The sequence below is a fragment of the Talpa occidentalis genome, unplaced genomic scaffold, assembly GCF_014898055.3.
Source record: "Talpa occidentalis isolate TD23 unplaced genomic scaffold, MPIMG_talOcc4v2.1 talOcc4.10, whole genome shotgun sequence".
Taxonomy (NCBI): domain Eukaryota; kingdom Metazoa; phylum Chordata; class Mammalia; order Eulipotyphla; family Talpidae; genus Talpa; species Talpa occidentalis.
The window spans coordinates 40268899-40291259 of NW_023600993.1; the positions used below are offsets into that span (position 1 = coordinate 40268899).

At 42.1% G+C, this 22361-nt stretch overlaps 1 protein-coding gene across 8 annotated transcripts in view; it reads right to left on the reverse strand.

The window, feature by feature from the left end:
• ARHGEF3 (Rho guanine nucleotide exchange factor 3) overlaps positions 1 to 22361 on the reverse strand; it is a 265843-nt gene that overhangs the window by 51756 nt on the left and 191726 nt on the right. Inside the window, exon 1 of one of the 8 annotated variants that reach the window (XM_037491343.2) lies at positions 12479 to 12727. The exons of the other annotated variants lie outside the window; for them this stretch is intronic. Within the exon in view, the coding sequence (XP_037347240.1) occupies positions 12479 to 12574 (96 nt within the window). The 5' untranslated portion in view covers positions 12575 to 12727. Of the gene's footprint in view, positions 1 to 12478; positions 12728 to 22361 lie in introns of those variants that run through there. 8 annotated transcript variants of the gene reach the window in all.

Sequence of the window (22361 nt, forward strand, 5' to 3'; positions counted from 1 at the left end):
TTTTCCAAAGGCTCATAACAAAACTGGTTCTTGTTGCTGCACACTTGCACCCTTGGAACACAGTGATTATGTGTGACTTTTAACTCTTAACAATTAATTTGCAACCAGATGTATCATTATCTACAGTCTATTAAAATTCAGAACCCTGTGAATTTGGAAAAGAATGGATCACAAGACAAAGCAGCCTAGCCTTGGAGACCAAGTTCTACTCCCCACACCACTTTCATTTCAATTACAAAGATACAAGGGGGAAAATGAATAGACAATGGCAGCTGACTTAAAATAAAATAAACACAAACCTGTGATTTGGCTGTTTGATATTATTTTAAAAATGTTGGTTTAGTCATTGGATATTCAGTGGTAAGGAGTGCCAATAAAAGTTTCCAGAAAAGACAAAGAGCAGTTTTGTGGTAAAAGAAAAATTATTTATTCCTGAGGTAAACTACTCCTGTGGCAAAAGGGGCCATCGTCCCCAGAGTTTTCCAGCATGGCCATATAAAGAGGGGGTAGTTCCTTTGGAAGACTACTGAGGGTCCAACCTGGCAAAGCAATTTTCCTGGAAAACATTCCCCAAGCACCCCCATGGGGCCATGCACTCCCTTCTGCCCAACCATTTAGGATTGAGGGCCTGGGCCACACCTCTATTTAAAAAGCAGGGCTGTGCAAAGGGGTGGCAGAGTGCCCGATCCTACAAATCTTCCTGAATTTCTGTTAAATAAATGACATGCTGCCAGATCCTCTACCTACTCACAAATCTAACAATTTTCTAGAAACAGAGAAATGGTCCTACATCTGACCCAGGTGTGATCTCTTGTGACTCTGTCAAGAAGGAAAGCACTAGGTGGACAATGAGAGTCTCCTGGGTGAGGAGGAAAAGTCACGGAGTGACCCTCAGCCAAGTACTGTTGCACGTACACACACACACACACACACACACACTCTCTCTCTCTCTCTCTCTCTCTCTCTCTCTCTCTCTGTCTCTCTCCTTACAGCAAACCCATCATCAAATTCAAATCTGTTTAAAAGCTCTCCGAACCACTCCCCCACTAGCTTCCCAGGACACACAACTTCCTTTTATAACACAATAGCAATAATACTGAGGATGACTCTGTGCCAGGCCCAAGTGCTTTCTGTGCAGGATTTCCTTGTTTTCTCTTAAGTTAGTACTGCTAATAGGCCCATTTCACAAAGCAGGCAACTAAGGCCCAGAGGGGTGGAGAACCTTGCCTGAGATCACACAGCAAGTTTATCAGTGAGGGAGCAAAGATTGAGCCCAAGCCCAAGGCCTACTCAGCAAGGTTCTCAAGCACAGCACTGCTCTTTTCCTAAACCAGGTGGGAGGGAGTCAAAGACTGAAAAGGAAGGGTAAAGGCAACTGAGACAGGGAGTGGAAAAGTAAAAGCAGTTCATTCAAGTCCCATCACTGTGAACTAGCCTTCCTTCTTGGCTCCTCCCCAAGCATCTTAGTTTGGCCCCAGAAGAGAAGGGCACAGCTGGGGACTGGAATGTTAGTGTCCAGCACTAGAGGACTCATTGGATAACCACCTCCCAAAACTGCCCCCCTCAAATTCCCCAATGAGTTTGCTTGCTTCTCCAGCCTCCTGCTGCTGAGAGACACTGCCAGTACATTAGGGTTGTGAATGACTTGGTCAAACTCAAGGAAAAGTTTCTTGAGGATAGAAAGCCTGCCTTTTTTTCTTTTTAAACCCCAGAAAAATTGATAAGTCTGGTCTCAAATATTTAATAACTGAGCATTGGGAGTTATTTTGACTTGTCCAACTCTTCAACTTGTATCCATGCTATGGACTTCCCCCACATTTTTAACATGGGCTCTATGTATAATTAAAATGTCCTGCTAATGAATGCAGAGGGCAAGAACAACTCCCAAAGCAGCCTAGTCCTCCTCAACAGCTTGGCCTGGAGTCTGAGGTCAGAGCTTGGTTAAAATTCCCAGATGATGATGCACATTAGGTGGGTGTCAGCCTTGGGAACGGCTGCATGCTCCACGCCTCCCAGGACAAAGGTGCCTGTCCCCAGGGCTCACCCACCACTCCATTTGAAAGTTATTATGGGATCATTAGAAAACCTGCACTGGGTTTTTTCATCCTACCTGGGAGAAATGCGTATGTATTACAGCTTGCCAGTGTACTTTGAATATCTTTTGTTTTTAAACAATAATGTCCAGTGCCAACTCAGATTCTTGGGAAACTGGGTGGATGTTTCCTAAAAGGAAAGAGTGACCTCCCAGGGAACCCCTTGATGGGAATGGCTGCAGATTCTAGTCAACAGATGGACATGAAAAATAATGCTGCTATCACAGTGATCTATTGAGCACTTGTTCCCTGAAAGGCCCCTGCATGCCCATTTCATTGTAACAATTCCTCTGGAAATTCTCATTTTACAGATGTGGAAACTGAGGCTTTAAGAATAAGTCAACCAGAGACTTAATCCCAGGTCTTATGGATTTGTTCTCCTCTCCTTCTTGTCCTAGGGCCTCTCCAGCAAGCATGCTCCACCAGATCCTCAGCCAGGCTACACAGCACCCCTGCTTGATCCCCCTGTGTGTTTGTGTGTATTGGAGCCGAAGGGGCTGGGGCAGTGCTGTGTGTTATGCATCTGGCTTTGTTCAATCCAGATGTCAGTAGGGACAGAAAATATAACCCTGAGCCCTGGAACAGATGGGGTCCCGATGATCAATACAAGTTCTGCTCGGTGAATGTAGATGACAGCAGACTGAAGAAAGAAGGTCCAGGCTTCTAGATGAGATATTTCACTCTAAAGCTGCTTAAAATTAAAGTCTTCTAGAAGCCATATGCACAGTTTTCCTCTTAACCAGGAAATCTTTCCCCTCTAAGCGTACAATTTCATGTTGATATATTGTGTTTATACTGATTAATAAATATATGAAACTTGGGAGAAAACAAAAGAATAAGTCACCTGTCCAGGGTTTCTTGATCGAATTTGATTTCAGCCCAGTCTGACCCCCTAATCCAAGTTCCTAGCTTCATATCCTATGGCTACCCCATAAGTAAAATGTAATCTGGCACAATCCTTCCCTCAGGGTGAAGGGGAAAAGGATGGGTAAAATTTCAGCAGGAACTTTGGAACTTTTCTTTGAAGCTCTGAAAATAAGATTTTTATTTTTAGAAGAGAAATCCAGATTTTATTTTCTAACAATTGGCTAACATCTAATCCAGAATAATTTTCCATGATACATTACAGCCAATTTTCATCTATTTAAAAATCCTGATGTCTGTAATCTGAGTCCTATGCTCAATGCCCAGATTTCAAGTTTAGTCTGGAAGTGGCTGTGCCCAAACTTGGGAACTTTCTGCTGCAGAGTTTAATCCTAGAAGAGCCCTCGGAATACACTGTTGCCAAGTTCTCAGTGCTATTGTGACTTTTTTTTTGCCAAATCACCTGTGTTATTAGGAACTTAGATGTTTTCATATTCAATTTTTTTACTTAAATAAGCTTACACAAATAAACATCATTATCTTAATGGAAAATCACTATCGCCTGTCACAAAAATTTAAAAATTGAATAAACCCTATTGTTAAATTCTTGTTAGATACTCTTGCTTGCCTGAAGCACCTATGCTGGAGACCTGTGATTTGTTAAAAGGGAAATTAGCAAGGATAGAGGTCCTAAAAAGTTGGGCCTACTTTTGCCCTGTCCCCCAGCTTGTGGGCAAACTCTTATAAGAAGTTGCTTAGAAATAAATGCTGCTAAAAACATTAGGATGAGCATTTAAGAGGCCTTCTAAACAACCTCCTATTCCTTGATGTTGAGTCAGAACAAATCTCACTCTCTTAGACTCTTAAAAGCCAGTGCACAAGTCATTCAGAGACTAACAAGAGAAAATAAAGGGACTTTCTGTTGCTCTCTCCTTCCAAGTTCTGATATGTCACCATCAAACAGCTGAGCCAAAAGGAGGTGACTCTTCGCCATGTGTCTGTGGCTGACACTTAAAGCACCATCAATATTTTCTTCTTTTAACATTCTGTTTCCTTTTTCATAGCAGTTTTACACCTCTCTTGCAAGACCACACCCAGAAGCACTCAAGGCAATCACTAATGGGCTAGGAGGATAGCTGACGGAAGAGTATGAAAATGAAACAAGACTGTCCAAACCTAATAGTATATTTTATGAAACTGCCCACTCCCCCCCCCCCACCAAAAATAGTCTTCATCAGTGACCTTTAATTATCTTCCCAGCGTTTGCCTGGAGTTTTTCTTGACATGCCTTGTATTATGAAATGTTAGCATTTCGATAAAGATAACACAGTTGAGAAAGGAACTTGCACTGGCCTTGTGTCAGGGCCAGAATGCACACAGAGGGAAGCCTGATCTTTTCCCCCTCGACCAGTAGTCCAGCTCCATCTTTCTACCCACTGACTGGTTCCCTTTTTCTTTCTGTGGTTCCTCCCTCCAGGAAGAATTCAGACTTCCTAAACTGACAACTGCTGGCATCTTCAAGGTCCTGACATAAGCTCTCAGTTTCATTTAACCAGGTTGCAGTTTCTAATGGAATCTACAGAAACCATAATCTTGGGAAATGCTCTATTCCTCCTTACCACTTCATTATCACCTATTCTGTAAACATGGGATCTAGATAGCTCAGAAAGACATTATTAAGGGATGTCATCTCCATGTAGAGAGCTTGTGTCCACCTATTTTCTATGTGTTTTCATTTATTCTACTAGCAATCCGAGATCAAATATAGAGGCCTTGCAGTTGGATCTGTGGAGGAGTAGGTGAAGGTAAGGCCCATATACCCACTTGCCACCAGGTGAAGTTACTGTGTGCTCAGTTCAATGGTATTCACTTTTAACAGCCCCACAATAGCTTAAAACAGACATCACTTAAGAACATGACTGGCTTTTGACACACTGGTGTGTCAAGAGGTCAAGGCTGGGAAGAAGGACTGACCTGTTAACCTTGCCCCCCAACCTTTCTGATTCTTTTTCCTCAATTGATAAAGAGGACAGTGCAGCTCCCTCAGCTGTGCAAGGTTCAAAGGAGATAATGCATGTGAAATAACTGACTGCTATTTGGATACTGGGTAAACTTGCCATGAATTTAGCGAGCACAGTGGAAAAGGGAGAGGGTACTCTGGCGGAAACATCCTTTCCCCACCACTTCTCTACATCTCACTTACACATATATGTATCTAAATTGGGTACATCATGCATGTAATTATGCTTAACTTTTTCCTCTATATTTTTCCCAGGAACACAAGGCATTTAACCCCTGCACCACCAGGGAGGCCCAGCATCCTCATCTTTAAAATGAGGATAAGGCCTCCCAGGTGGCACAGCAGGTTGAGCGCTGCGCTGTGAAGCCGTCCGCAGCCTCTGCAGTGTGGGTTCAATTCCCTGCCAGCCAGAGAGAAACCAACATGGTGCGGCAGGCCTCTCCTGCTGCTCCCCTCAGCAGTGTCTTCGGTCTGTCTGCCTGTTCTGCTCCCTGCTCTGTCTCTGGTGAATTCTTTCACCCTCCCGCGCTTCTGACCTGTACCCTAGTTCTTATATAAATAAATAAATCTTTAAAAATAAATTTAAAAAATGAGGATAATCACACCCAGAAGAGTGAGAGTATAAAGGGGCTTTGAAACCTACAAAATTCACAAACATAAAACCTAAGGAGTTATTGCCAATATTATCATTATGAGCAACTTTGGATACATTTTTCCCCCAAGAGCTATAATCGTGGGTCCAAAGATAAGAACCTTTTCTATCTTTCAATATGCACTGACAAGTCACCTCATTTTACATAGAAGTGCCTTATTTCCCTGGGTTTTATCATGTTTTAAAATATTTATGATGTCAATTAGGTATGAAATAGCACCTCATTATTTACTTTTTTCTTTTCTACACTACCTATCAGGTGAACATTTTAGATAATGTTTGCTTTCATAGTTCCTTGTGCATAAACTATATATCATTGTCATTTTGCACATTTGTTAATGGATATGGATTTTTTACATCTATATCATTTATATGACAAAAATATTAATCTTTAGTCTGTTTTATTTTAAAAATCTTTTCAATCATTAGTCTGCTTCTCTTGTCTAAGGCAGCATGTTAAACATGAAAGAAGCCTTGTGTGTTGATACAGCACCAAGCTGTGTCTTTGGGCTAATCAGTAGTCAAGATTTCCAGGCACAGTGACAATGTCAGTGAAACAAGCAAGGAAGAAAAAGAAACTGGGTAGAATATCACATTTGGAAAAGTTAGAGGAACCAGGAACATCTGCACAGGAAAAGACAAGTACCCTGGAGAAGCATGGGGAGAAGGAGTAAATGGGAGAAATAGAGCAGTTTTCATATATTTTTTTTGATTTTTTGAGCATTTTTATTTTATTTTATATATTTTTTACATCATTTTTCATTTCTGCACAATGTATGCATTTCATCTTGGTCATAGTCCCCATACAATTCCCACCCCCCTTGTTTTGATCCTACTCCCTTCTCCCCCCTTGTAGGGACCAGGAAAAAGACTAATTATACTAAAGTAAGAATCAAAATCAATAAGCAACTATAAACCAGTTTTCATATATTTAAGGGGATAACACCTGAGAAAGCATTACTGTACAATATTTAACCCCAGAGAGCAAAGCTACAATTCAGAAAGGATTTTTTTCTTGCTTCATACTGAACAATGCCCGAAGGTACAGCCCTACATGGTAGTGAGCTCTTTGTCCCTGGAGGTATTTAAGCAGCTATCTAAAGGATCCAGCAGCCTGGAGAACTGGACTGTCTGTGTTCCACAAGCCCTTCTCACTCTGAGGTTCTCTAATGCAATGACCTTGGGTTATTTCCTAGAGGTTAGTTTTGTTTGTTTCATAAATCCCCAGGAAAAAAGACTGTTTTGCTACTCCTTTCCTCCTCATGGTAGGAGTCAGAAAGGATAAGTTCAGTGAACTTACCATTAAGATTTCTGGTTCAGCTCCAGATAACTGACATTTACCAATAATCATGGCTGCCTTCTCACAAAAGGACACAATGGCCCAAAAACAGAAGGTCCAGGCACAAATGTTTGCAAGCTTGGAGGTTCAGAAATCTTTTTTGATTAAGTTGTGACATAGCGTTTCCTAAGCTAAAAAGTGGTGTCAATTCATAAAATATAGAAGTCATTAGAAACCACTGGCTTTCATTCAAGGTAGTCCATGAGCCAACATAAGAATAAACGGCAATGGAATCACAGTAATTCCTCATCTTTGTATGTGACCTGGACCTGTTATCAGCACTGACAAATTATAAAAGGCAACCACATGCATACATTGCAAATGAAGTAGCCCTGCCAGGTACATATCCACCATTAATAACAATTACATGTACCATAGCTTTGCAAAATTAAGGATATGATCAGTAATTTATTTTCATTCAGTTGTTATGAAAACAGTGGCACTGGTCCAGAATTTTACAGGCAATTGCAGAATGTCTTGAGAAAATGACACAATTTGCAAGTATCCAGATGGCAGTCAGGGCCTTCCAGTTACTGGTTTACGTGGAAGCCTGGTGGTAAATATAGATAAGCAAAATGACTAATTGCAGAACTAAGAGTGTCACCTCCAACAGCTGAGCATGCGGAATTCTGCCAAAGAGCAGTTTTTTGCTCTTGAGAAACACGCAACGGAAGTTACCAAAGCCTAGTTGGAGGCTTGCAAACCCCACTCCTGTGGGTCATGGCTATTCTTGAATTGGGCTGCCAAAAGTATTGACTAATGGTGGGATCTACCACCTAGTCACTCAGAAAAAAAAAAAAAAGGGCCTCTGACCATGAGGCAATTTGCTCTGGGAGACAGGTTCATCCTTCATGTGTTATGTGGTGATGAGACCAGTGATTAAGTCATTTAGTGGCAACGTGATGTGGTTGGGAACATACAGATTGCAGGGTCAGGCTGGGGTGTGAGCCTTGCTCCTCTCCCAAGCAGCTCAGCTACCTTAGAGAGGCCAATATCCAGCAATCAGGCTCAGTTCCTTTTTTTGCCACACACATTCATACACACACACACACACACACACACACACACACACACGAGGCAATGAAAGAAGTTACAGTAAGGCTTCTAATATATTGCTATGCATAAAACAGCATTCAGGAAACTAGGATAGTGATGATGTTTCTTAAAATTATTTGTGATGCAGAGGTTTTGATGATATTTATTGAAGACTTACTATATGCCAAGCACTGTGCTAAGCACTGTGCATGAATCATTTTGTGGACCCTCACTATAATCTTAGGAGGTATAACTATCCTCATTCACATTTTACCACTGAGGAAACTGCAACTTGGACAGACACAGTAGCTTGTACAGATGACTCTTCTAGCCGGCGATGGAAATCTTACTGAGACCCACAGTCTTAGTCCAGAGTTGATGCCCTGAGCAGCCTCAAGAGTGTCAAGTCAACATAAGTTCACTTAATAAACCCATTCCTAGTTAACTGCATCCTGGAGGCCCAAGATAATATTTCATTTAAACAAGGAATCATGGCTAGATGACAATAATCAGATCCTACCAGTAAGTGAAGACTTTTACCTAGGTAACTCCATGTGGCTCCCACCCAGTAAGATCTAAGGTCACATGATTCATGGAGTCTGTTTATTTAGTCATCTGAAGAAATCCCAGAAATCTAACGGCACAGTTTCTTGGAACTATTTGCATGCTCCATGCAGCTGGTTGTCTATGTTGTCAGTTCTATACTGTGTGATACAGATTCAAAGAAATGCATAAATTACTGGAAATCAGTTGACCCCTTTAGCTCTCCAGTTGGTATGCAAGGGCTACAGCCCCAGGTGCATGCAATTTTCAAATCCATGTGTGGACTTACCAAGGCATAAATCACAAGGGGGCATAGGGTTCACCTTGTCCTCTAGAGCTCAAGTTTGAAATGTAGCCCCTCAGTTACTCACCCCACACACCTCTTGCCTACACCCCAGCTCTTGTATGCATAAATAAATCTTTAAAATATATATTATATATTTAAAAGAAAATATTTTCAAGCATTTAAAGGTGTTATGTTTTGTATCCCTCCCTACCCTGCCCCTGCTTTGTCTTCACAGAGGTAAACACACTCAGATGCCATGAAGTACACCGGTATTAAAAGCTGGACTAAATCCATCAGGAAACCTGACAATGGATTTTGGCTCAGCTACTGATTTTCTTCAAGGCTTTCTGCAAGTCACCTTCCCTGTCTTTATTCATAGCGTGGGAGAATATATGCTTTATACTAACCTTACAACACGGTTTGGGTCTGAAGTGAGACACTAGATACTTATTTAGAAAAGGAATAGAACTACATTTCTAGGCAAGTGTCATTCCAAGGGCCATACGAGGTTACTGGCTGAGTCAAAATCAGAGATACACTTTTGAGAGACAAACGCAATGACCACTACCTAAATCTAGCCTAAAATGACCAACATCTGTCCATCAAATTGTCAGATATATTCTTGGAAAGTAACAGAAAAACCTCTTTATAATTTCATTAAAAATCAAATAGACCCCAAAATCTTAAAAACACCTCACCAGGTTCCAGCATCCTTAGTCAACATTTTCACTCAAACTCTCTTTCAAAAAGCAAACTTCACCATGGGGAAAACAGTGAATTTTTAACTTACAATCAGTGTAATTCTTCATTAGAGTGAATAGCTTTCTTTTTAGTGACTTGATCAGGGTTCAGAGAACCTAACATGCCTAAAAGGACCAGTCCCTCCTGGCATGGAAAGTAAGCCTGATAAATAAGACAACTGAGATAAATTAAGAAAAGCTGCCATTAATGATCAAAAGAAATCAGCTTAATGATGCTCATGTGATACCATTTTTCTTCGTGAAAGTTTAGAGACATGGACTAAGACAGACTAAGCTCTTTAGATTTCAAGGTTAATGATCAGAGACAGAAGGATCTGTTTATGGGTATTAAAATTAAACATTTGGAAGCCAACTTCTACACCCATGTCATTAGCAATACCAAATTAAGTAGCAGTACTCTGTTAATATCATAATCCATATAGAATATTTTTAATGTTTAAATATTTTTTTATTTCACTGGATACCATCATTGAAATAAAAAAATTAAAAAGCATTTAAATCTTGAGTAAAAATGTTATTATTTGCTTTTAAGAGAATGTTTACTGTTGCACATTTTTACTCAGTTGTACAGTGTCAAATATATAACAATGCAACCCCCTTCCCCACAAGCCTTTTCCTAAGTGGCCTTCCCCAGTTCACTTGCTGCAACAATAAAAACACTTGTTGCCCATGCATCCTGCTTACAACAAATTCCAAGGGAACAGCCTTTGTAAGTCTAAAGGGCACAGGTGCTTTGTTGCAACTACTTTTGAAGGTCAAAAAGGACTTCGTCTAAGCCATTTTTAAAAAATTATAACCACATTCATTCAGCAAAGAAACTAATCTGTCTTTAAAAAATTACTTTTGTGGGAATTAACAATTAATGCCTAGTTTATAAGCAAATATATAATGTTTTTCAATAGGTAAACTATTTTGTAAGCACTTTTGTAAGCACTTATAAATACTGATGACACCTGCTGGTGGAAAATATATTATTGGAGAAGTGAGACATAGAAGGGTTATCTTTTGCACTAATAATGAAACTAGAAAACTACCTAATTTCATTAAGGTTTCTTTTTCTAATTTTCCTATTGCCATCATCAGAAAGTGATATGCCAGATCAATGAAGCTAGGAGAGGTACTAACTGGACTCTGCCTCAAGCAATAATGCTAGATATATTCCCACTGTTTCAAATGTGTATACACTAATCCTCAGTGGTGATACCTTAAAAATATTTACCAAGGACTTCCGAAAAATATCCCTCCCCATCTTACTTACACACCATAACTTCCCATGAAAGGAAAATAAGTCATATTTTACAATTTGAATCCAGCTACCAAGTGAAGGAAATTAATCATTTACGTTTATGAAATACAGATATAGCTATAGTCTAAGAAAAGGTTAAGCAGATGAGTTCTACCTAAGTCTTTAGCCAAACTACTCAAAAACATAGGACTAAGTGGCAGCAAGAAGGGACTAAAGTCAGAGCTACTCTTACTTCTCTTTGACTCACTTCAATTTATTAAACTTGATTAAGCTTTGCTTCTTTCCAAAGGAGTTTGAAGGGGTTCTAGTTTCACTGCTCTTACATTCATCAAATTATGAAGCACCCATTGAAAAATCATTGTTACTATTCTTAGCCTCAACAACCTGAATTCTATGCAGGTGCTGTCCTGTCAAAACTTAAATAAGAGTCCAAACATCACTAGAGCCATCATACATTTACAGTTGCTGGGAACAAAAACAGTTTATGAAAACATACAACTGAGCTGGGATGTAAGGGCAGGGATAAGAAGTTCATGTGTGGTTGGCTTACAGAAAGCTGATTAAAACTGAAGAGTGGTCTCTTGTCAGCTTGGGGCAGCTCTTGTTAGAAGCAAAGAGTCTTTGGTGCTGTCCTCCCAAACATGGCTAATTCAGTAAGCCAAGTGCACACAGCTGAGCAGACTAAAGGGTGGCGGGTTGGTGGAACCCCCAAGAATGCTTCAACAAGGCTGGATACACACCTGCCAGAAAGCCCAGATACACACATGCTGTGTGGCAATGATACGGGTTCCACTATAGCTCGGCCACAGCAAACTGTGGTCTGATGAAAGCAATAGAGTTCCCTTAAACCCTCAGAGAGAAAGAGGGACACTTTCTCCTCCAGCAAAACCTAATCTTTAAGGCCCATGAGCTCTTGGCCAGAGATACAACACAAAGGAGGAAAAGTCAGACTAAACATGGCCAGGAAGACTCCCTCAAGGCACAGAAAACTTCCCAGAAAAAAATGTTTTCAATGTTCCAGGATAGCTTCCCACTGCCAGAAGAACTTTAATTCATTTTCAGGATCCACGTGGGAGATACTCAAATTATTTATTTAGTCGCAGAGCTCCCAGCTGAATGACCCCAACAGCCACATGTGACTAGCAAAGGTGGCATGTCCAGTCTGTGCTGCCAAACAGCTACAAGGCCAAACCTGACAGGTGAGATGTGCTGAGGGGTCACCAAGAACCTCCCTCTACTCCCACACCCAGGCAAGAGGAAAACTACACTTAAAGGGTAGCTCTTTCCTGACATCTAGGTCTGCCCATATAGATAAAGTCCCTCTGCCAGGTCTGGACAGCAGGGGGACAGTCTAAATGCCATTTCGGCGCAAAAGAGGCAGGAGCAAGGAGATAGCTGCTCCCTTGCCTGGAGAAAAAGGGACAGGGACAGTTAGGGCAGACTGTGCTTAATGCACAGAGAAAGGGTGAGAGGGAGGCAGAGAGGCAGAGACAAAGTGAGAGATGCAGACAGGAAGAGACACAAAGAGAGAGAAGCACACAGAGACAGAAACAGAGACAGTGACACAGGGAGGGAGGGAGAGTATGGGATGAAGGCAGACAGACCCGGGACCAGGGGGAGGTTCAGGTGAAGGCCCTACCTCGGCCTCCTTGGCCGGACTGCTGGCCGGGGGTACCTCCAGACTGCAGTTCGCCCTCTTGACGGTGAGGTAGAAGGGGTAATCCTTGGCCACCATGGCGGCTGCCGGGCCTGCCCTTTGGGATGTCACCGCTACCCCGAGACGACCACAAAACTCCCAGAAGAAAGGGGCCCCCAGCTCCTCGGTGCTGGGCAGCGACCGGAGACTGACAGCCGGCTCCAGCTTGGTAGGATCAGACTCCTGCGCTCAGACAGCGCGGGGGCGGGGCCGGCCCGGGCCCACCCACCTGGGCGGGGCGGGGGCGGGGCCAGCTCGCCCCGCCCCTACCCCTCCCGGAGCGCCCAGGTGAAGCCGAGCGGAATCTCCCCCGGGGCCCAGGGGCTAGGGGACAGGGGCGATCCCTCAGCTGAGCCCTTCTCCCGCGGGTTTTTGGCCGCCCGGCTCAGAGACGGCTTCACTGGGGCTCCCTGGCCCTCCCCGGGTGGAAGGGGCGGCGGGTAGAATCAAGGAGAGGGTTAGGGTTAGAGAAAGATCAGACTTGCGCAAACACCGGGCGGAGGGAGGAGCGGCTTGAGGGAAGAGCAAGCGTTTTTAAAGTCCACCTTCAGAAAGTATCATGTGTTTCCTTATCCCAGGCCAGTCTCCTCTCGCGCTTTTTAATGAACGCGGTAGGTCTGTCATCTACAAACAGTAAGACGGACCCATTTTAAGTGTATGTAGTTCAGTGACTGCGACTTTGCAAACACCTCTACAATCTGGACACGATATTATTTCCATCACTCCCAGAGAACTGCTTTCTGCCTTTCCCGCACAACCATCTGAAAGATGACAAGGGTGGTAAAGGCTGCCTGCCTGCCGCTCAGAAGGGCAACCTGAAGGGCTTGTAAAGTATCCATTTGTGCAGGCTTTCTGGACAACACATTTGCAAATGCCCAGCAGGCAGTTATAAGGTCATTCACAGCAACCGTGTCTTTGGCAGTAAAAAATAAAACAAAACTAGAAGCAGCTGTAAAATCCATCAATAGGGAGTGCTTAAATGAACTCTCCTCACTAAGGAACACCATTGAGCAGCACACACATGCAGTGGGTCTATGGATGTGGCAGGTTAAAAATAACTGCAGAGTAAACATGGTACAACATCTACAAAAGAATACCATATATTTTTTTTTTTTTAATAGAGGCATGTTTTATTTATTTATTTGTTTGTTTGTTTATACAAGCACTGGGTACAGTCAGAAGCGCGGGAGGGTGAGAGAATTCACCAGAGCCAGAGAAGGGAGCAGAGCAGGCAGAAGGACCGAAGTACACTGCTGAGGGGAGCAGCGGGCGGCAGGAGAGGTCTGCGCGCCATGTGGGACCCTCCTCCAGTGGCCGGGGAGCAGCCGGGGAATGAACCGGCGCTGCAGAGGCCGCGGGCAGCTTCGCAACCCAGCGCTCAACCGCTGCGCCACCGGGGAGGCCCAATACCATATATTTTTTATAAGGATATAATGTAGTTAAATAGCATTGAAAATCATCTGGAAGGATCCACAGCAAACTAATGAGTTTTCTTGGGACTGAATGGTGGCAATCAGTGCCAGAGAGTACCTGAGATTAAAGGATTAAAGATGGTGGGGAAAAAACACTTTAAATTTATAGCCAATGTTCTTACATTTTTTTGTTTTACAAGAAAGATATACTCATGTGTTACTTGGGAATTAAAAACTAATATTTTAAATATTAAGATTATCATCACCGTAAAAGTTATTTTGTAGATTGCACTATAAAATCCCTCGTCCTCCATAGCAAAATCATGGCCACAGGAAGGGCAGTGGTCTAGGGAGCCAATGTCTTCTGTTTTGACCTTTTAGGTGTGCAGGCGGTAGTAGGCATGGAAGGGAGGGAGCACAATAGACTCTAGTGGAAGACTATGGGTGTTTTGGTGATGGGTACATCTAAGGGGGAGATGCTATACTTACAAAACACTAACAAGGGTGTAAATCAATGGTACTCCAGCAAAAAAACAAAAAGTTAGAGAATGAGTCAAGATGCATACAAAAACAAAAAGAAGAAGACAAAGAAGAAAGGCAACATTGGACATTAAGTCAACTCACATTTTTCTTTGCTAAATTATTTGAACTGTGTTAAAAATAAGTGTTAATTACATGGGTAAAAAGAAGGAATATCTAGTCCTTGTCTCAGTGTTCTCTGCTTCCAGCTGGAGCCAGAACCTAACGTTCCCACTTTCCAAGCAGGAAATCACATTTTCCAAGCATTAATGCAATTCCATAGCACTAATGAAGTAATCATCAGTGTAGACAAACTGCCTTCAGAATCGGGGAGACCCAGGCTCAATTTTGTCAGTCTCAGTGTTGCCACACAAGTAAAGGACGCTCCTAAATGACCAGTTCCACCTGAAATTAAAGAGCCCATCTGGGTATTTCCCCCTTAAATATACACAGTAACACAATGGTAAGGAAGTGGTAGAAGAGATTTGGGATTGGAAAGTGTCTCAAGACCACTGATTTTTCCTGTCTGTACTGTGATTATGACTCTGTCCTTTTATCCTGAGCTGTGAGGATAGGAAGCCTACACAGATGCCTGACCCTACGGTTGGCCAAGTTTGGCGGGGGAGTGAGGACCCCATCTCCAAAAGCATCCAACCAAAGCAGCCCCTGATTATTCCACATGAAATCTGAGCCTCACTCAGAAATCTGGCTGAGGGGGTCTGAGTCTATGCACCTGTAACTGCTCCTCATTCTCTTCCTCCCCTGGCCCCCAGCAGCCTACCATCACAACTAGACATCTCTGCCCAATCACAGCCCCTGGGGGCACAGTTTTGATTGCCAGTGGAGCTTAACAAACCTTGTCCTCCAGTTGGAAAGTGTGGTTCCAGCACTTGGTGAGAGAAAGAAAAAAGTAACCCTGGCAAAATCCAAGAGGCCTGGCACTGGGCTACTCTCTCTGGGATCTTCAGGGCTGAGCAGTAAGTCTGACATAACATTAGTCCAGTGTAGACATAAATAAACCCTAAGCAAGGGAGGAGGCTTTAACCTCAAGTGTAAGTATAATTATAGAGCAAAACTTAGTCATATTCGTTGAAGAGAAATCTGCTCTATCCACTTTCTCCTAACAGTTCTTTTGCACCTCCTCAAAAGATTTGTAACTATAAAAATCAATCAATCTACATGATCACATAACATATGTGCAATTAACATGTCTTTCCACTATAAATCCAAGAGAAAGAGAGAGGGGGGTGGGTATTACTAAAGGCCAGTAACAATTTAAATACTGCTGAAAACAACAACATAAGCCCCAAAATCAGCATGAAAAGAAAGATGTGGATATGGGGTTCCTTTGGGTGGTCTGGTGCTTCCAAACTTCTCAGAGCATGAATGTCCTACCATCATGAATAGGATTCTGGTGTTTAAAGACATATATTTTTTGGTACAATAAAGTTTGTAAATGGAAGTCACCAGTTTTGGGTATACACAAGTCATGTATGTGGGCTTTGAGACATTTTAAAGCATTTTCATGGATATTTTTGGCTCCGTGCAATTTCCACCCTGTGCCTTGACATCAGGACCCAAACTTTTCTTCTCCTGCCTCCCCCCACCGTGTGGTGCTCCACCATTAGCAGACTTTGGGTTTGGGCAATCCGCCTAGACTCCAACCAGGGGTCCATGTGACCAAAGGCTTTGTCAGAGAACAGACTGCTCTACAAGAGGGTTCCCAAGCACACCCCTGAGGCTGCTGTAACAGTGGAAGAAGCCGTCCAACTGCAATGCCGCCCAGCTGAACGGCCCCGGGAGCCCATGTTCCCCATCCTGCTTGTGTGTGTGTTTATGGGCTTAGGAACACACTGCCTAACAGTCAGCCCTACTCAAAGCCACAGCACAAAGTGCCTTTCAGAACTTGCCTACGGCACAGCCTGCTATAACCCTATAAAATGCTTCATAGCCAGGCAGTGTTCCTCACAAGCCAGAAGCCTGGAGACTGGAATAAAGAAGCCTGTTCTGTGTTTCCAGGAATGGTGCCAAGTGCAGGGCCTGTGTTACCGCCTGGATGGAGGGGGCCTCATTTGTGCTGCTGGTGGAGTGGCGGGCCACCACACTCAAGCCCACCGCTCCTATGAGCTCCTTTTAGACTAGCAGACAGCCAGGCCCAGCAGGGAGACCATCAATCAGTTCCTCAAATCTGACTGCCCTGTCTATGAACAGAACAGGCCCAGCATGAGGCTAAGATTTCAGAAGTTAAAATGATTGTGACAGTCTTCTGACCAACAGGAAGATGCTTTGTCTTGTTAGCATTATGCGTAACATCAGCTAGTGGGTTCTTTTTCTTAGTTTCATTTGTTCCTTTATTCTTCAAATATGAGCACTTATTACAGATCAGGTGCTTAGTTAGCTACATTTTTCCTTTCTTCTCTACTTATCCCTGAATCTCTATGCCAGGAAGGTATGCAGTTCACACCTGCTCAAGGAATATGGTTGACCCGAAAGCATGACCTTTCAACTGTAACCTCTGCAGCAAAGGTCATGCAAAAGGAGCTCAAATGACAATAGCTGATCCTACAAAGTCTGGCCCTCGAATATGTGTACTCCTATCTGCTCCCTTGGCATCTGGAGACATCTCTTCAACTCATGCTAATCTGACATGGTCATGTAGGTACATGTTGGACACGTGTGTACTAATGCCTCTCCCCTCCCCTTCCATATGGGCAACATTCCCAGTTAATAACTGAGTCCCTTTCTTCTCTGCAACTTCAGTCTTGGTAGGAGAGAGGAGTTTAAGGCCTAAAGAAGTTCTGGCAGTGAATTCTGAGAGATCAGGACTGTGTTTTACTGCCAGACAGGTAAAAATGGCACAAAGAAGTGATAATATCTAAAATCATATCTAGTATTACTTTACCCCTGCCAGAGGATATATGAATTGACTCCAGACTAAACTTATGGAAATACATTCCTGAATATTCTAAAACTGGAAGTCTTAATTCTTGCATTTTCTTAAAGATCTCATTTTCTGTAACAAGTCTGAAAAATCAGTTAAGGGATAGAATCAGTCTCTTTTCTCCAGGATCAAGCTATTAGCTATAATGCAAAATTAATCAAGACTTTGTTTGTATTTTGTTAAAGAATGAATAAGTGTCTTGCCCTAAAGATCTCATATACAGGTGTATTCCCTAGCTCTGGTTCTTAGAGCAATAATTTTAAATGGGGGGAGGGCAATTTTGCCCCCAGGGGATATTTGGTAATTCTGAATACAATTTTGATTGTTGGAAGAGAGTAATACTAGCATCTAATGGGAGGCTGTTAAATATCCTCTCAGGCCCCATAACAAAGAATTAACTTCCAAAATGCCAATGGTGTGACTATTGAGTAATCCTGCATTACAGGAGAGAGTAAAACTGAAATATGACATCAGAACCAAGATAATCTGTTCAGTTTGATCTTAAGGATCTTTTCACTCTGAACCTTGAGCACTGATTCGTGTCAAATATCAGTTTACACTGGGTGGAACAAAGAAAAGCTGCTAGAGTGCCAAGAAGCCCCAGAATATTCACATGCCTAGATCTTCCCCTGATGACCAAACCTGACCATTAACTGAATTACAGATTCATAAAACATGAAAAGGATAAGATGGTAAAAGTATGGGAGTCTGGGGGTGGGGGTGGGAGACAACAGAAAATTGTTTTAAATTGCTGCAGATATGAACTTCAAAGACTAGTGAAAATTAAAGTTTCAATACTTTAAGAAGAAACTGGGGAAAGGGAAGAAATGTTTCAAATTTTGTTTTTTTCACAGGACACCATATATTTTTCCTTATTACCAAATTTATTATTTTAGGGGCAGAAATGTAACCTTGGTGGTAAGATAAAAACTCAATTTGCTGTCTTTTTTGATACATGGTATTTTTGGCTGCACAGGATGTATGGTTGGAAACCTGCCTGATTCAAGATTCTGCAATAAGAATCCTGACCTCTAATTTGAACTGATTACTATCAGCAGGCTTATTTTGCTTATATAATTTAAGTCAACCCTCAGAACATTTTCTGTACACTATTAATGGTCTCTGAACTTTAAGGATAGTCTGCATTTGTTTAAGAATAATTCATATTTTTAAATCAAGAATTCAATTAATTTGACAAGTTCCAAAACTATTCTACTCAATCTATAGTTAATGTAGTATGCACTGTGTGGGTTTTGTATACTAACTCTACTATGTGTGGAGAAATTCAAGAAAGGTTAAGATGTGGGGAAAGGGTCATAACAATTAAGTATGGCAGTATTCATATCATCTGGCATGAGTTGAAAACCTACACATTTATAGAAACTTGACTTTTGGATATTCAGGGACATTAATTCCAGAGACCACCTGCAATGAAATCAACCTAGCAGCTTTATTAAAATCACACCTCAGGCCCCACTTTGGGTCCACTGAATTGAGATCTCTAGCAGGGAACTCCAGAAATTTGAAGTGTTGATAAATTAGAATGATCTGCAAGCCCAATAATGAATCTAGACATCTACCATCCAGAAATACTCTGAATATAGACTTTCAGGTCAGAGGTGCTAGGGGCAGCTCGTCCAGTGTTTGTAGCAGTGAAGTTTAGAATGGGCACGGGGAACTGCTTCTTTGTTCCCCCAGCACCAAGGAACTATTACGTGGTAGACAGTCTGATATATATATATAAAACATATATGGGTGCATCAGTCATACAGTTAATAATAGGCAAATCCACACTCCCGGTAAACTATCAAGTAAAACACCCACCAGGAGTGGGACTTGATTTACAATCTAGTATCCAGAGTTCCAATTAAAAACACGATTATCTTCATAGCCAGGGGACATGACTGCATTTAAATTTTTAAAAAATTAGCTATAGGAATAGAGAACTGGAGGAGGGCAATTGGCTTAAGAAGTTTATTTGAAAAAGACCTTGGGCTTTGGTGGAGGTAGAGCAGCGGGGTCTCGTGTGTGGAAGACCTTAATTACACAATGAGTTCAACCAGCAGTAACAGGCTTGGGGACTCCTGGCAAGCATGGGTCTCACTATCTGGAGGGAATGGAAGCTGGCAGATGTATGCTAGACAGCAGCCCATTAGCTGAAAGTGTGCTGCATGCTGCGTACCGGGACCATCAGACAAAACTACAGAGGGTTAGAGGGCGCAGGTTCAATGCCTGTGTTGGTTAAGTGGGAGCTGAGTAAAAGAAGCTTCCGCTGTGTTTGAAGTTTTTCCATTTCGCATCTAAAACTAAGGTCAGCAAACACAGGTCTCACATGCTCACAAATCTTACAGAACCAAAAGCCTTGGCAACTGAGGGTTGATATGGTGATATGTTAATAAAAGCACCAATCTTTATTTAACCAAGTGTTATCACTGTATGCATGATCAGTAGGTCTTTGCTGTGATAAGGACAACCAGCAGATGATTTCCTGGTTAATTTCTCTCATCTACCCCCACCTCCCTCAGCACTGAGTATCTCTCTTTGCCACTAATAATGGCTGATTCAATGTGTCTTCATTGCCCAACAGCAAACTACAAGAGCACAGGGACCTAATCTATCTCAGTCACCACAGTGCTTCCCCATTAGCTGAAATAAAAATTAAATTGAAATGGGGCTAATCAAAGAATATATCATGGAGGAGATAAATTCAGAGAAGAATTTTTACAAGTAACAGTATGTTTAAATTTTCTGAGATGAGTACAAGAAGTCGTAGGCAGAATACCACAGCAGGCTGTTGAAAAAAATATTGAAAAGAACTAGGCCCCTGATGTTTAGCTTCTTGAGGCATCTGAAACTCACTAAAATCACTTTGAGAAGTAACTCTGGGCGTGTAAAAGCCCTCTAGAATGTTACTGAGAACTCAGAGTTCCTTCCAGCTTTTTGCATGCACCAGCAATTTACACTAATTTCTGAAAAAGGTGGATTTGCCAGGGAGATGGAAACTCTGGTGGTAAAAGAATATCAAACAATTTAAGAGATGCCTTGTAAATGCTCATCTGCTCCTTTCCTTCCCTCCGGAGGTACTTTCTTCCTTGTCCTTTTCTAGGTTTTTTAATTCTGGGTTACACTCCATAATTATTTCAATTTGCTATATTCATACCTAATATTATTTATCTAGAAACTGTTCTCTTGAGTTGGGCCCTAAGGAGCTGACTTTTAAGATGGAGAGAGATTTTTACCTAGAGTAACAAAGTTAAACATGCTAATCTGTAGTTCCCAAAAGGAAGCCAGTGGGGTCACATTCTCTGCATCTAGGTGTTCTCACCTAGAGTTCTATGGGAGCTGCTTCATGAATTCATTTTGGTTCAGACACAGTACGTGGTGAACAAACCCATCTGTCAGAGAGTGGGAGGAGGGGAGAGAAGAAGGTAAGAGAAAATTAAAATTGTAAAGCTAACATCACGTGGATTCCTCCTTGAACTTTAATAACCCAGGGTGCCTGCAGGCTCAGAAAACTGAAATGCATTGGGTAGGTACAACGATTGCTCTGGTGCCAGGAAAATGCAGTAAGACATAACTCTTACAAGGTAAGCAATGAGTAAGTGCCCTGCAGGAACAAAACAGTTTGAATATCTCTGGAGTTGGCAGGCAGATGCCTGAAACTTTGGCTTAGTGCATCCAAAATGCACAACAGACAGGACCACCTTCTTTAAGATGAAGTCATCTTCCAGGGAAAACAATAGCTGAGGAGGCAGGGTTTTTATGGTTCAAGGAAGGAGGGGAATTTGATCAGTATTTTCTTTGCCACAGCAAGAGCCATTTTAATACACATTAGAGGTTTTCCACATGTTGGGCAAATTTTCTAGAATGTTTTTAAAGGGAAAACATTTTGCAGACTAATTAGGAGACTAAAAGACCTTTTCTCTCCAGGTCAGGGAAAAATCTTATTTTGTCCCATGGCATTATCCAGAAGATCTGAAACTACAACTCTTCATTCGGATTCTGCTGTAACAATATGCATTTTAGGGTGTCTGGTTACACTGTAGCCCCAGAAGTGTTAAAGGAAGTGCCTGTCACCAACTCTCAAAAATAAAAATGAAAGTGATGCTGGCAGAACTCAAAAAAACCAAAGGGGTCAGCATTTTGCTTCAGTTTCCTGTTCATAAAACTATAAAAACAACCCACCCATTAAAGAAAAAAAGCCCACAACAATAGCTCATTATTCTTTTCTTAAATGCTTGTCTCATGCCACTCTGAAATTAGGTGCCATCACATTTCCTGAGTAACGGGCTCCAAACACCATATCCCTTTCCTCCTTCCCTCACCCCCACCCACCTGGCCTCACTCCTGACTTCTGATACTTCTCTTTGTTTATGAGCTCAGCAGACAGAGGCCAGCAGTCTCCCTCATACCTGCCCAGAGGAGGCTGAGCATTGGTGCCAACTGAGTAGGGATAATGGAGGCTTCCTTGCTTCAAATTAATTTTTGCTTCCTAGAGAAATTTTTTATTTAAAATGCACTGAACATTTTCGAGAGGTCTGCCGCGCCATGTGGGTCAGCTCCCTGTCTGGTGATTGACTCAGGTCTTCTCAGTGATAGTGCTGAGATTTAACCCCTAGGTCACCAGGGAGGCCTGTTTTAATATGGAAAGTACAAAGTTACAAAGAGAAAAAGTACCTGCAGACTGCTCCAGTGAACTGAAAATATTATATATGCATTGTCTCATGACATTAATTTTTGAAGAATAAGTTCTTTCCCTTCCACCTGCCTCTATAATAAAACTTAATGGAGCAGTCAACACCCTATCCTTCAATTCCTTGCAGAATTTAGGAGAACACAAGCTCAAGAATGAGGAGCCTGGATTCAAATACCAAGTTTTCTACTTGCTCACTATGTGACTTTGCACAATATATTTAAACCAAACCTCATTTATAAAGTGGGGAATGTGAGAAGT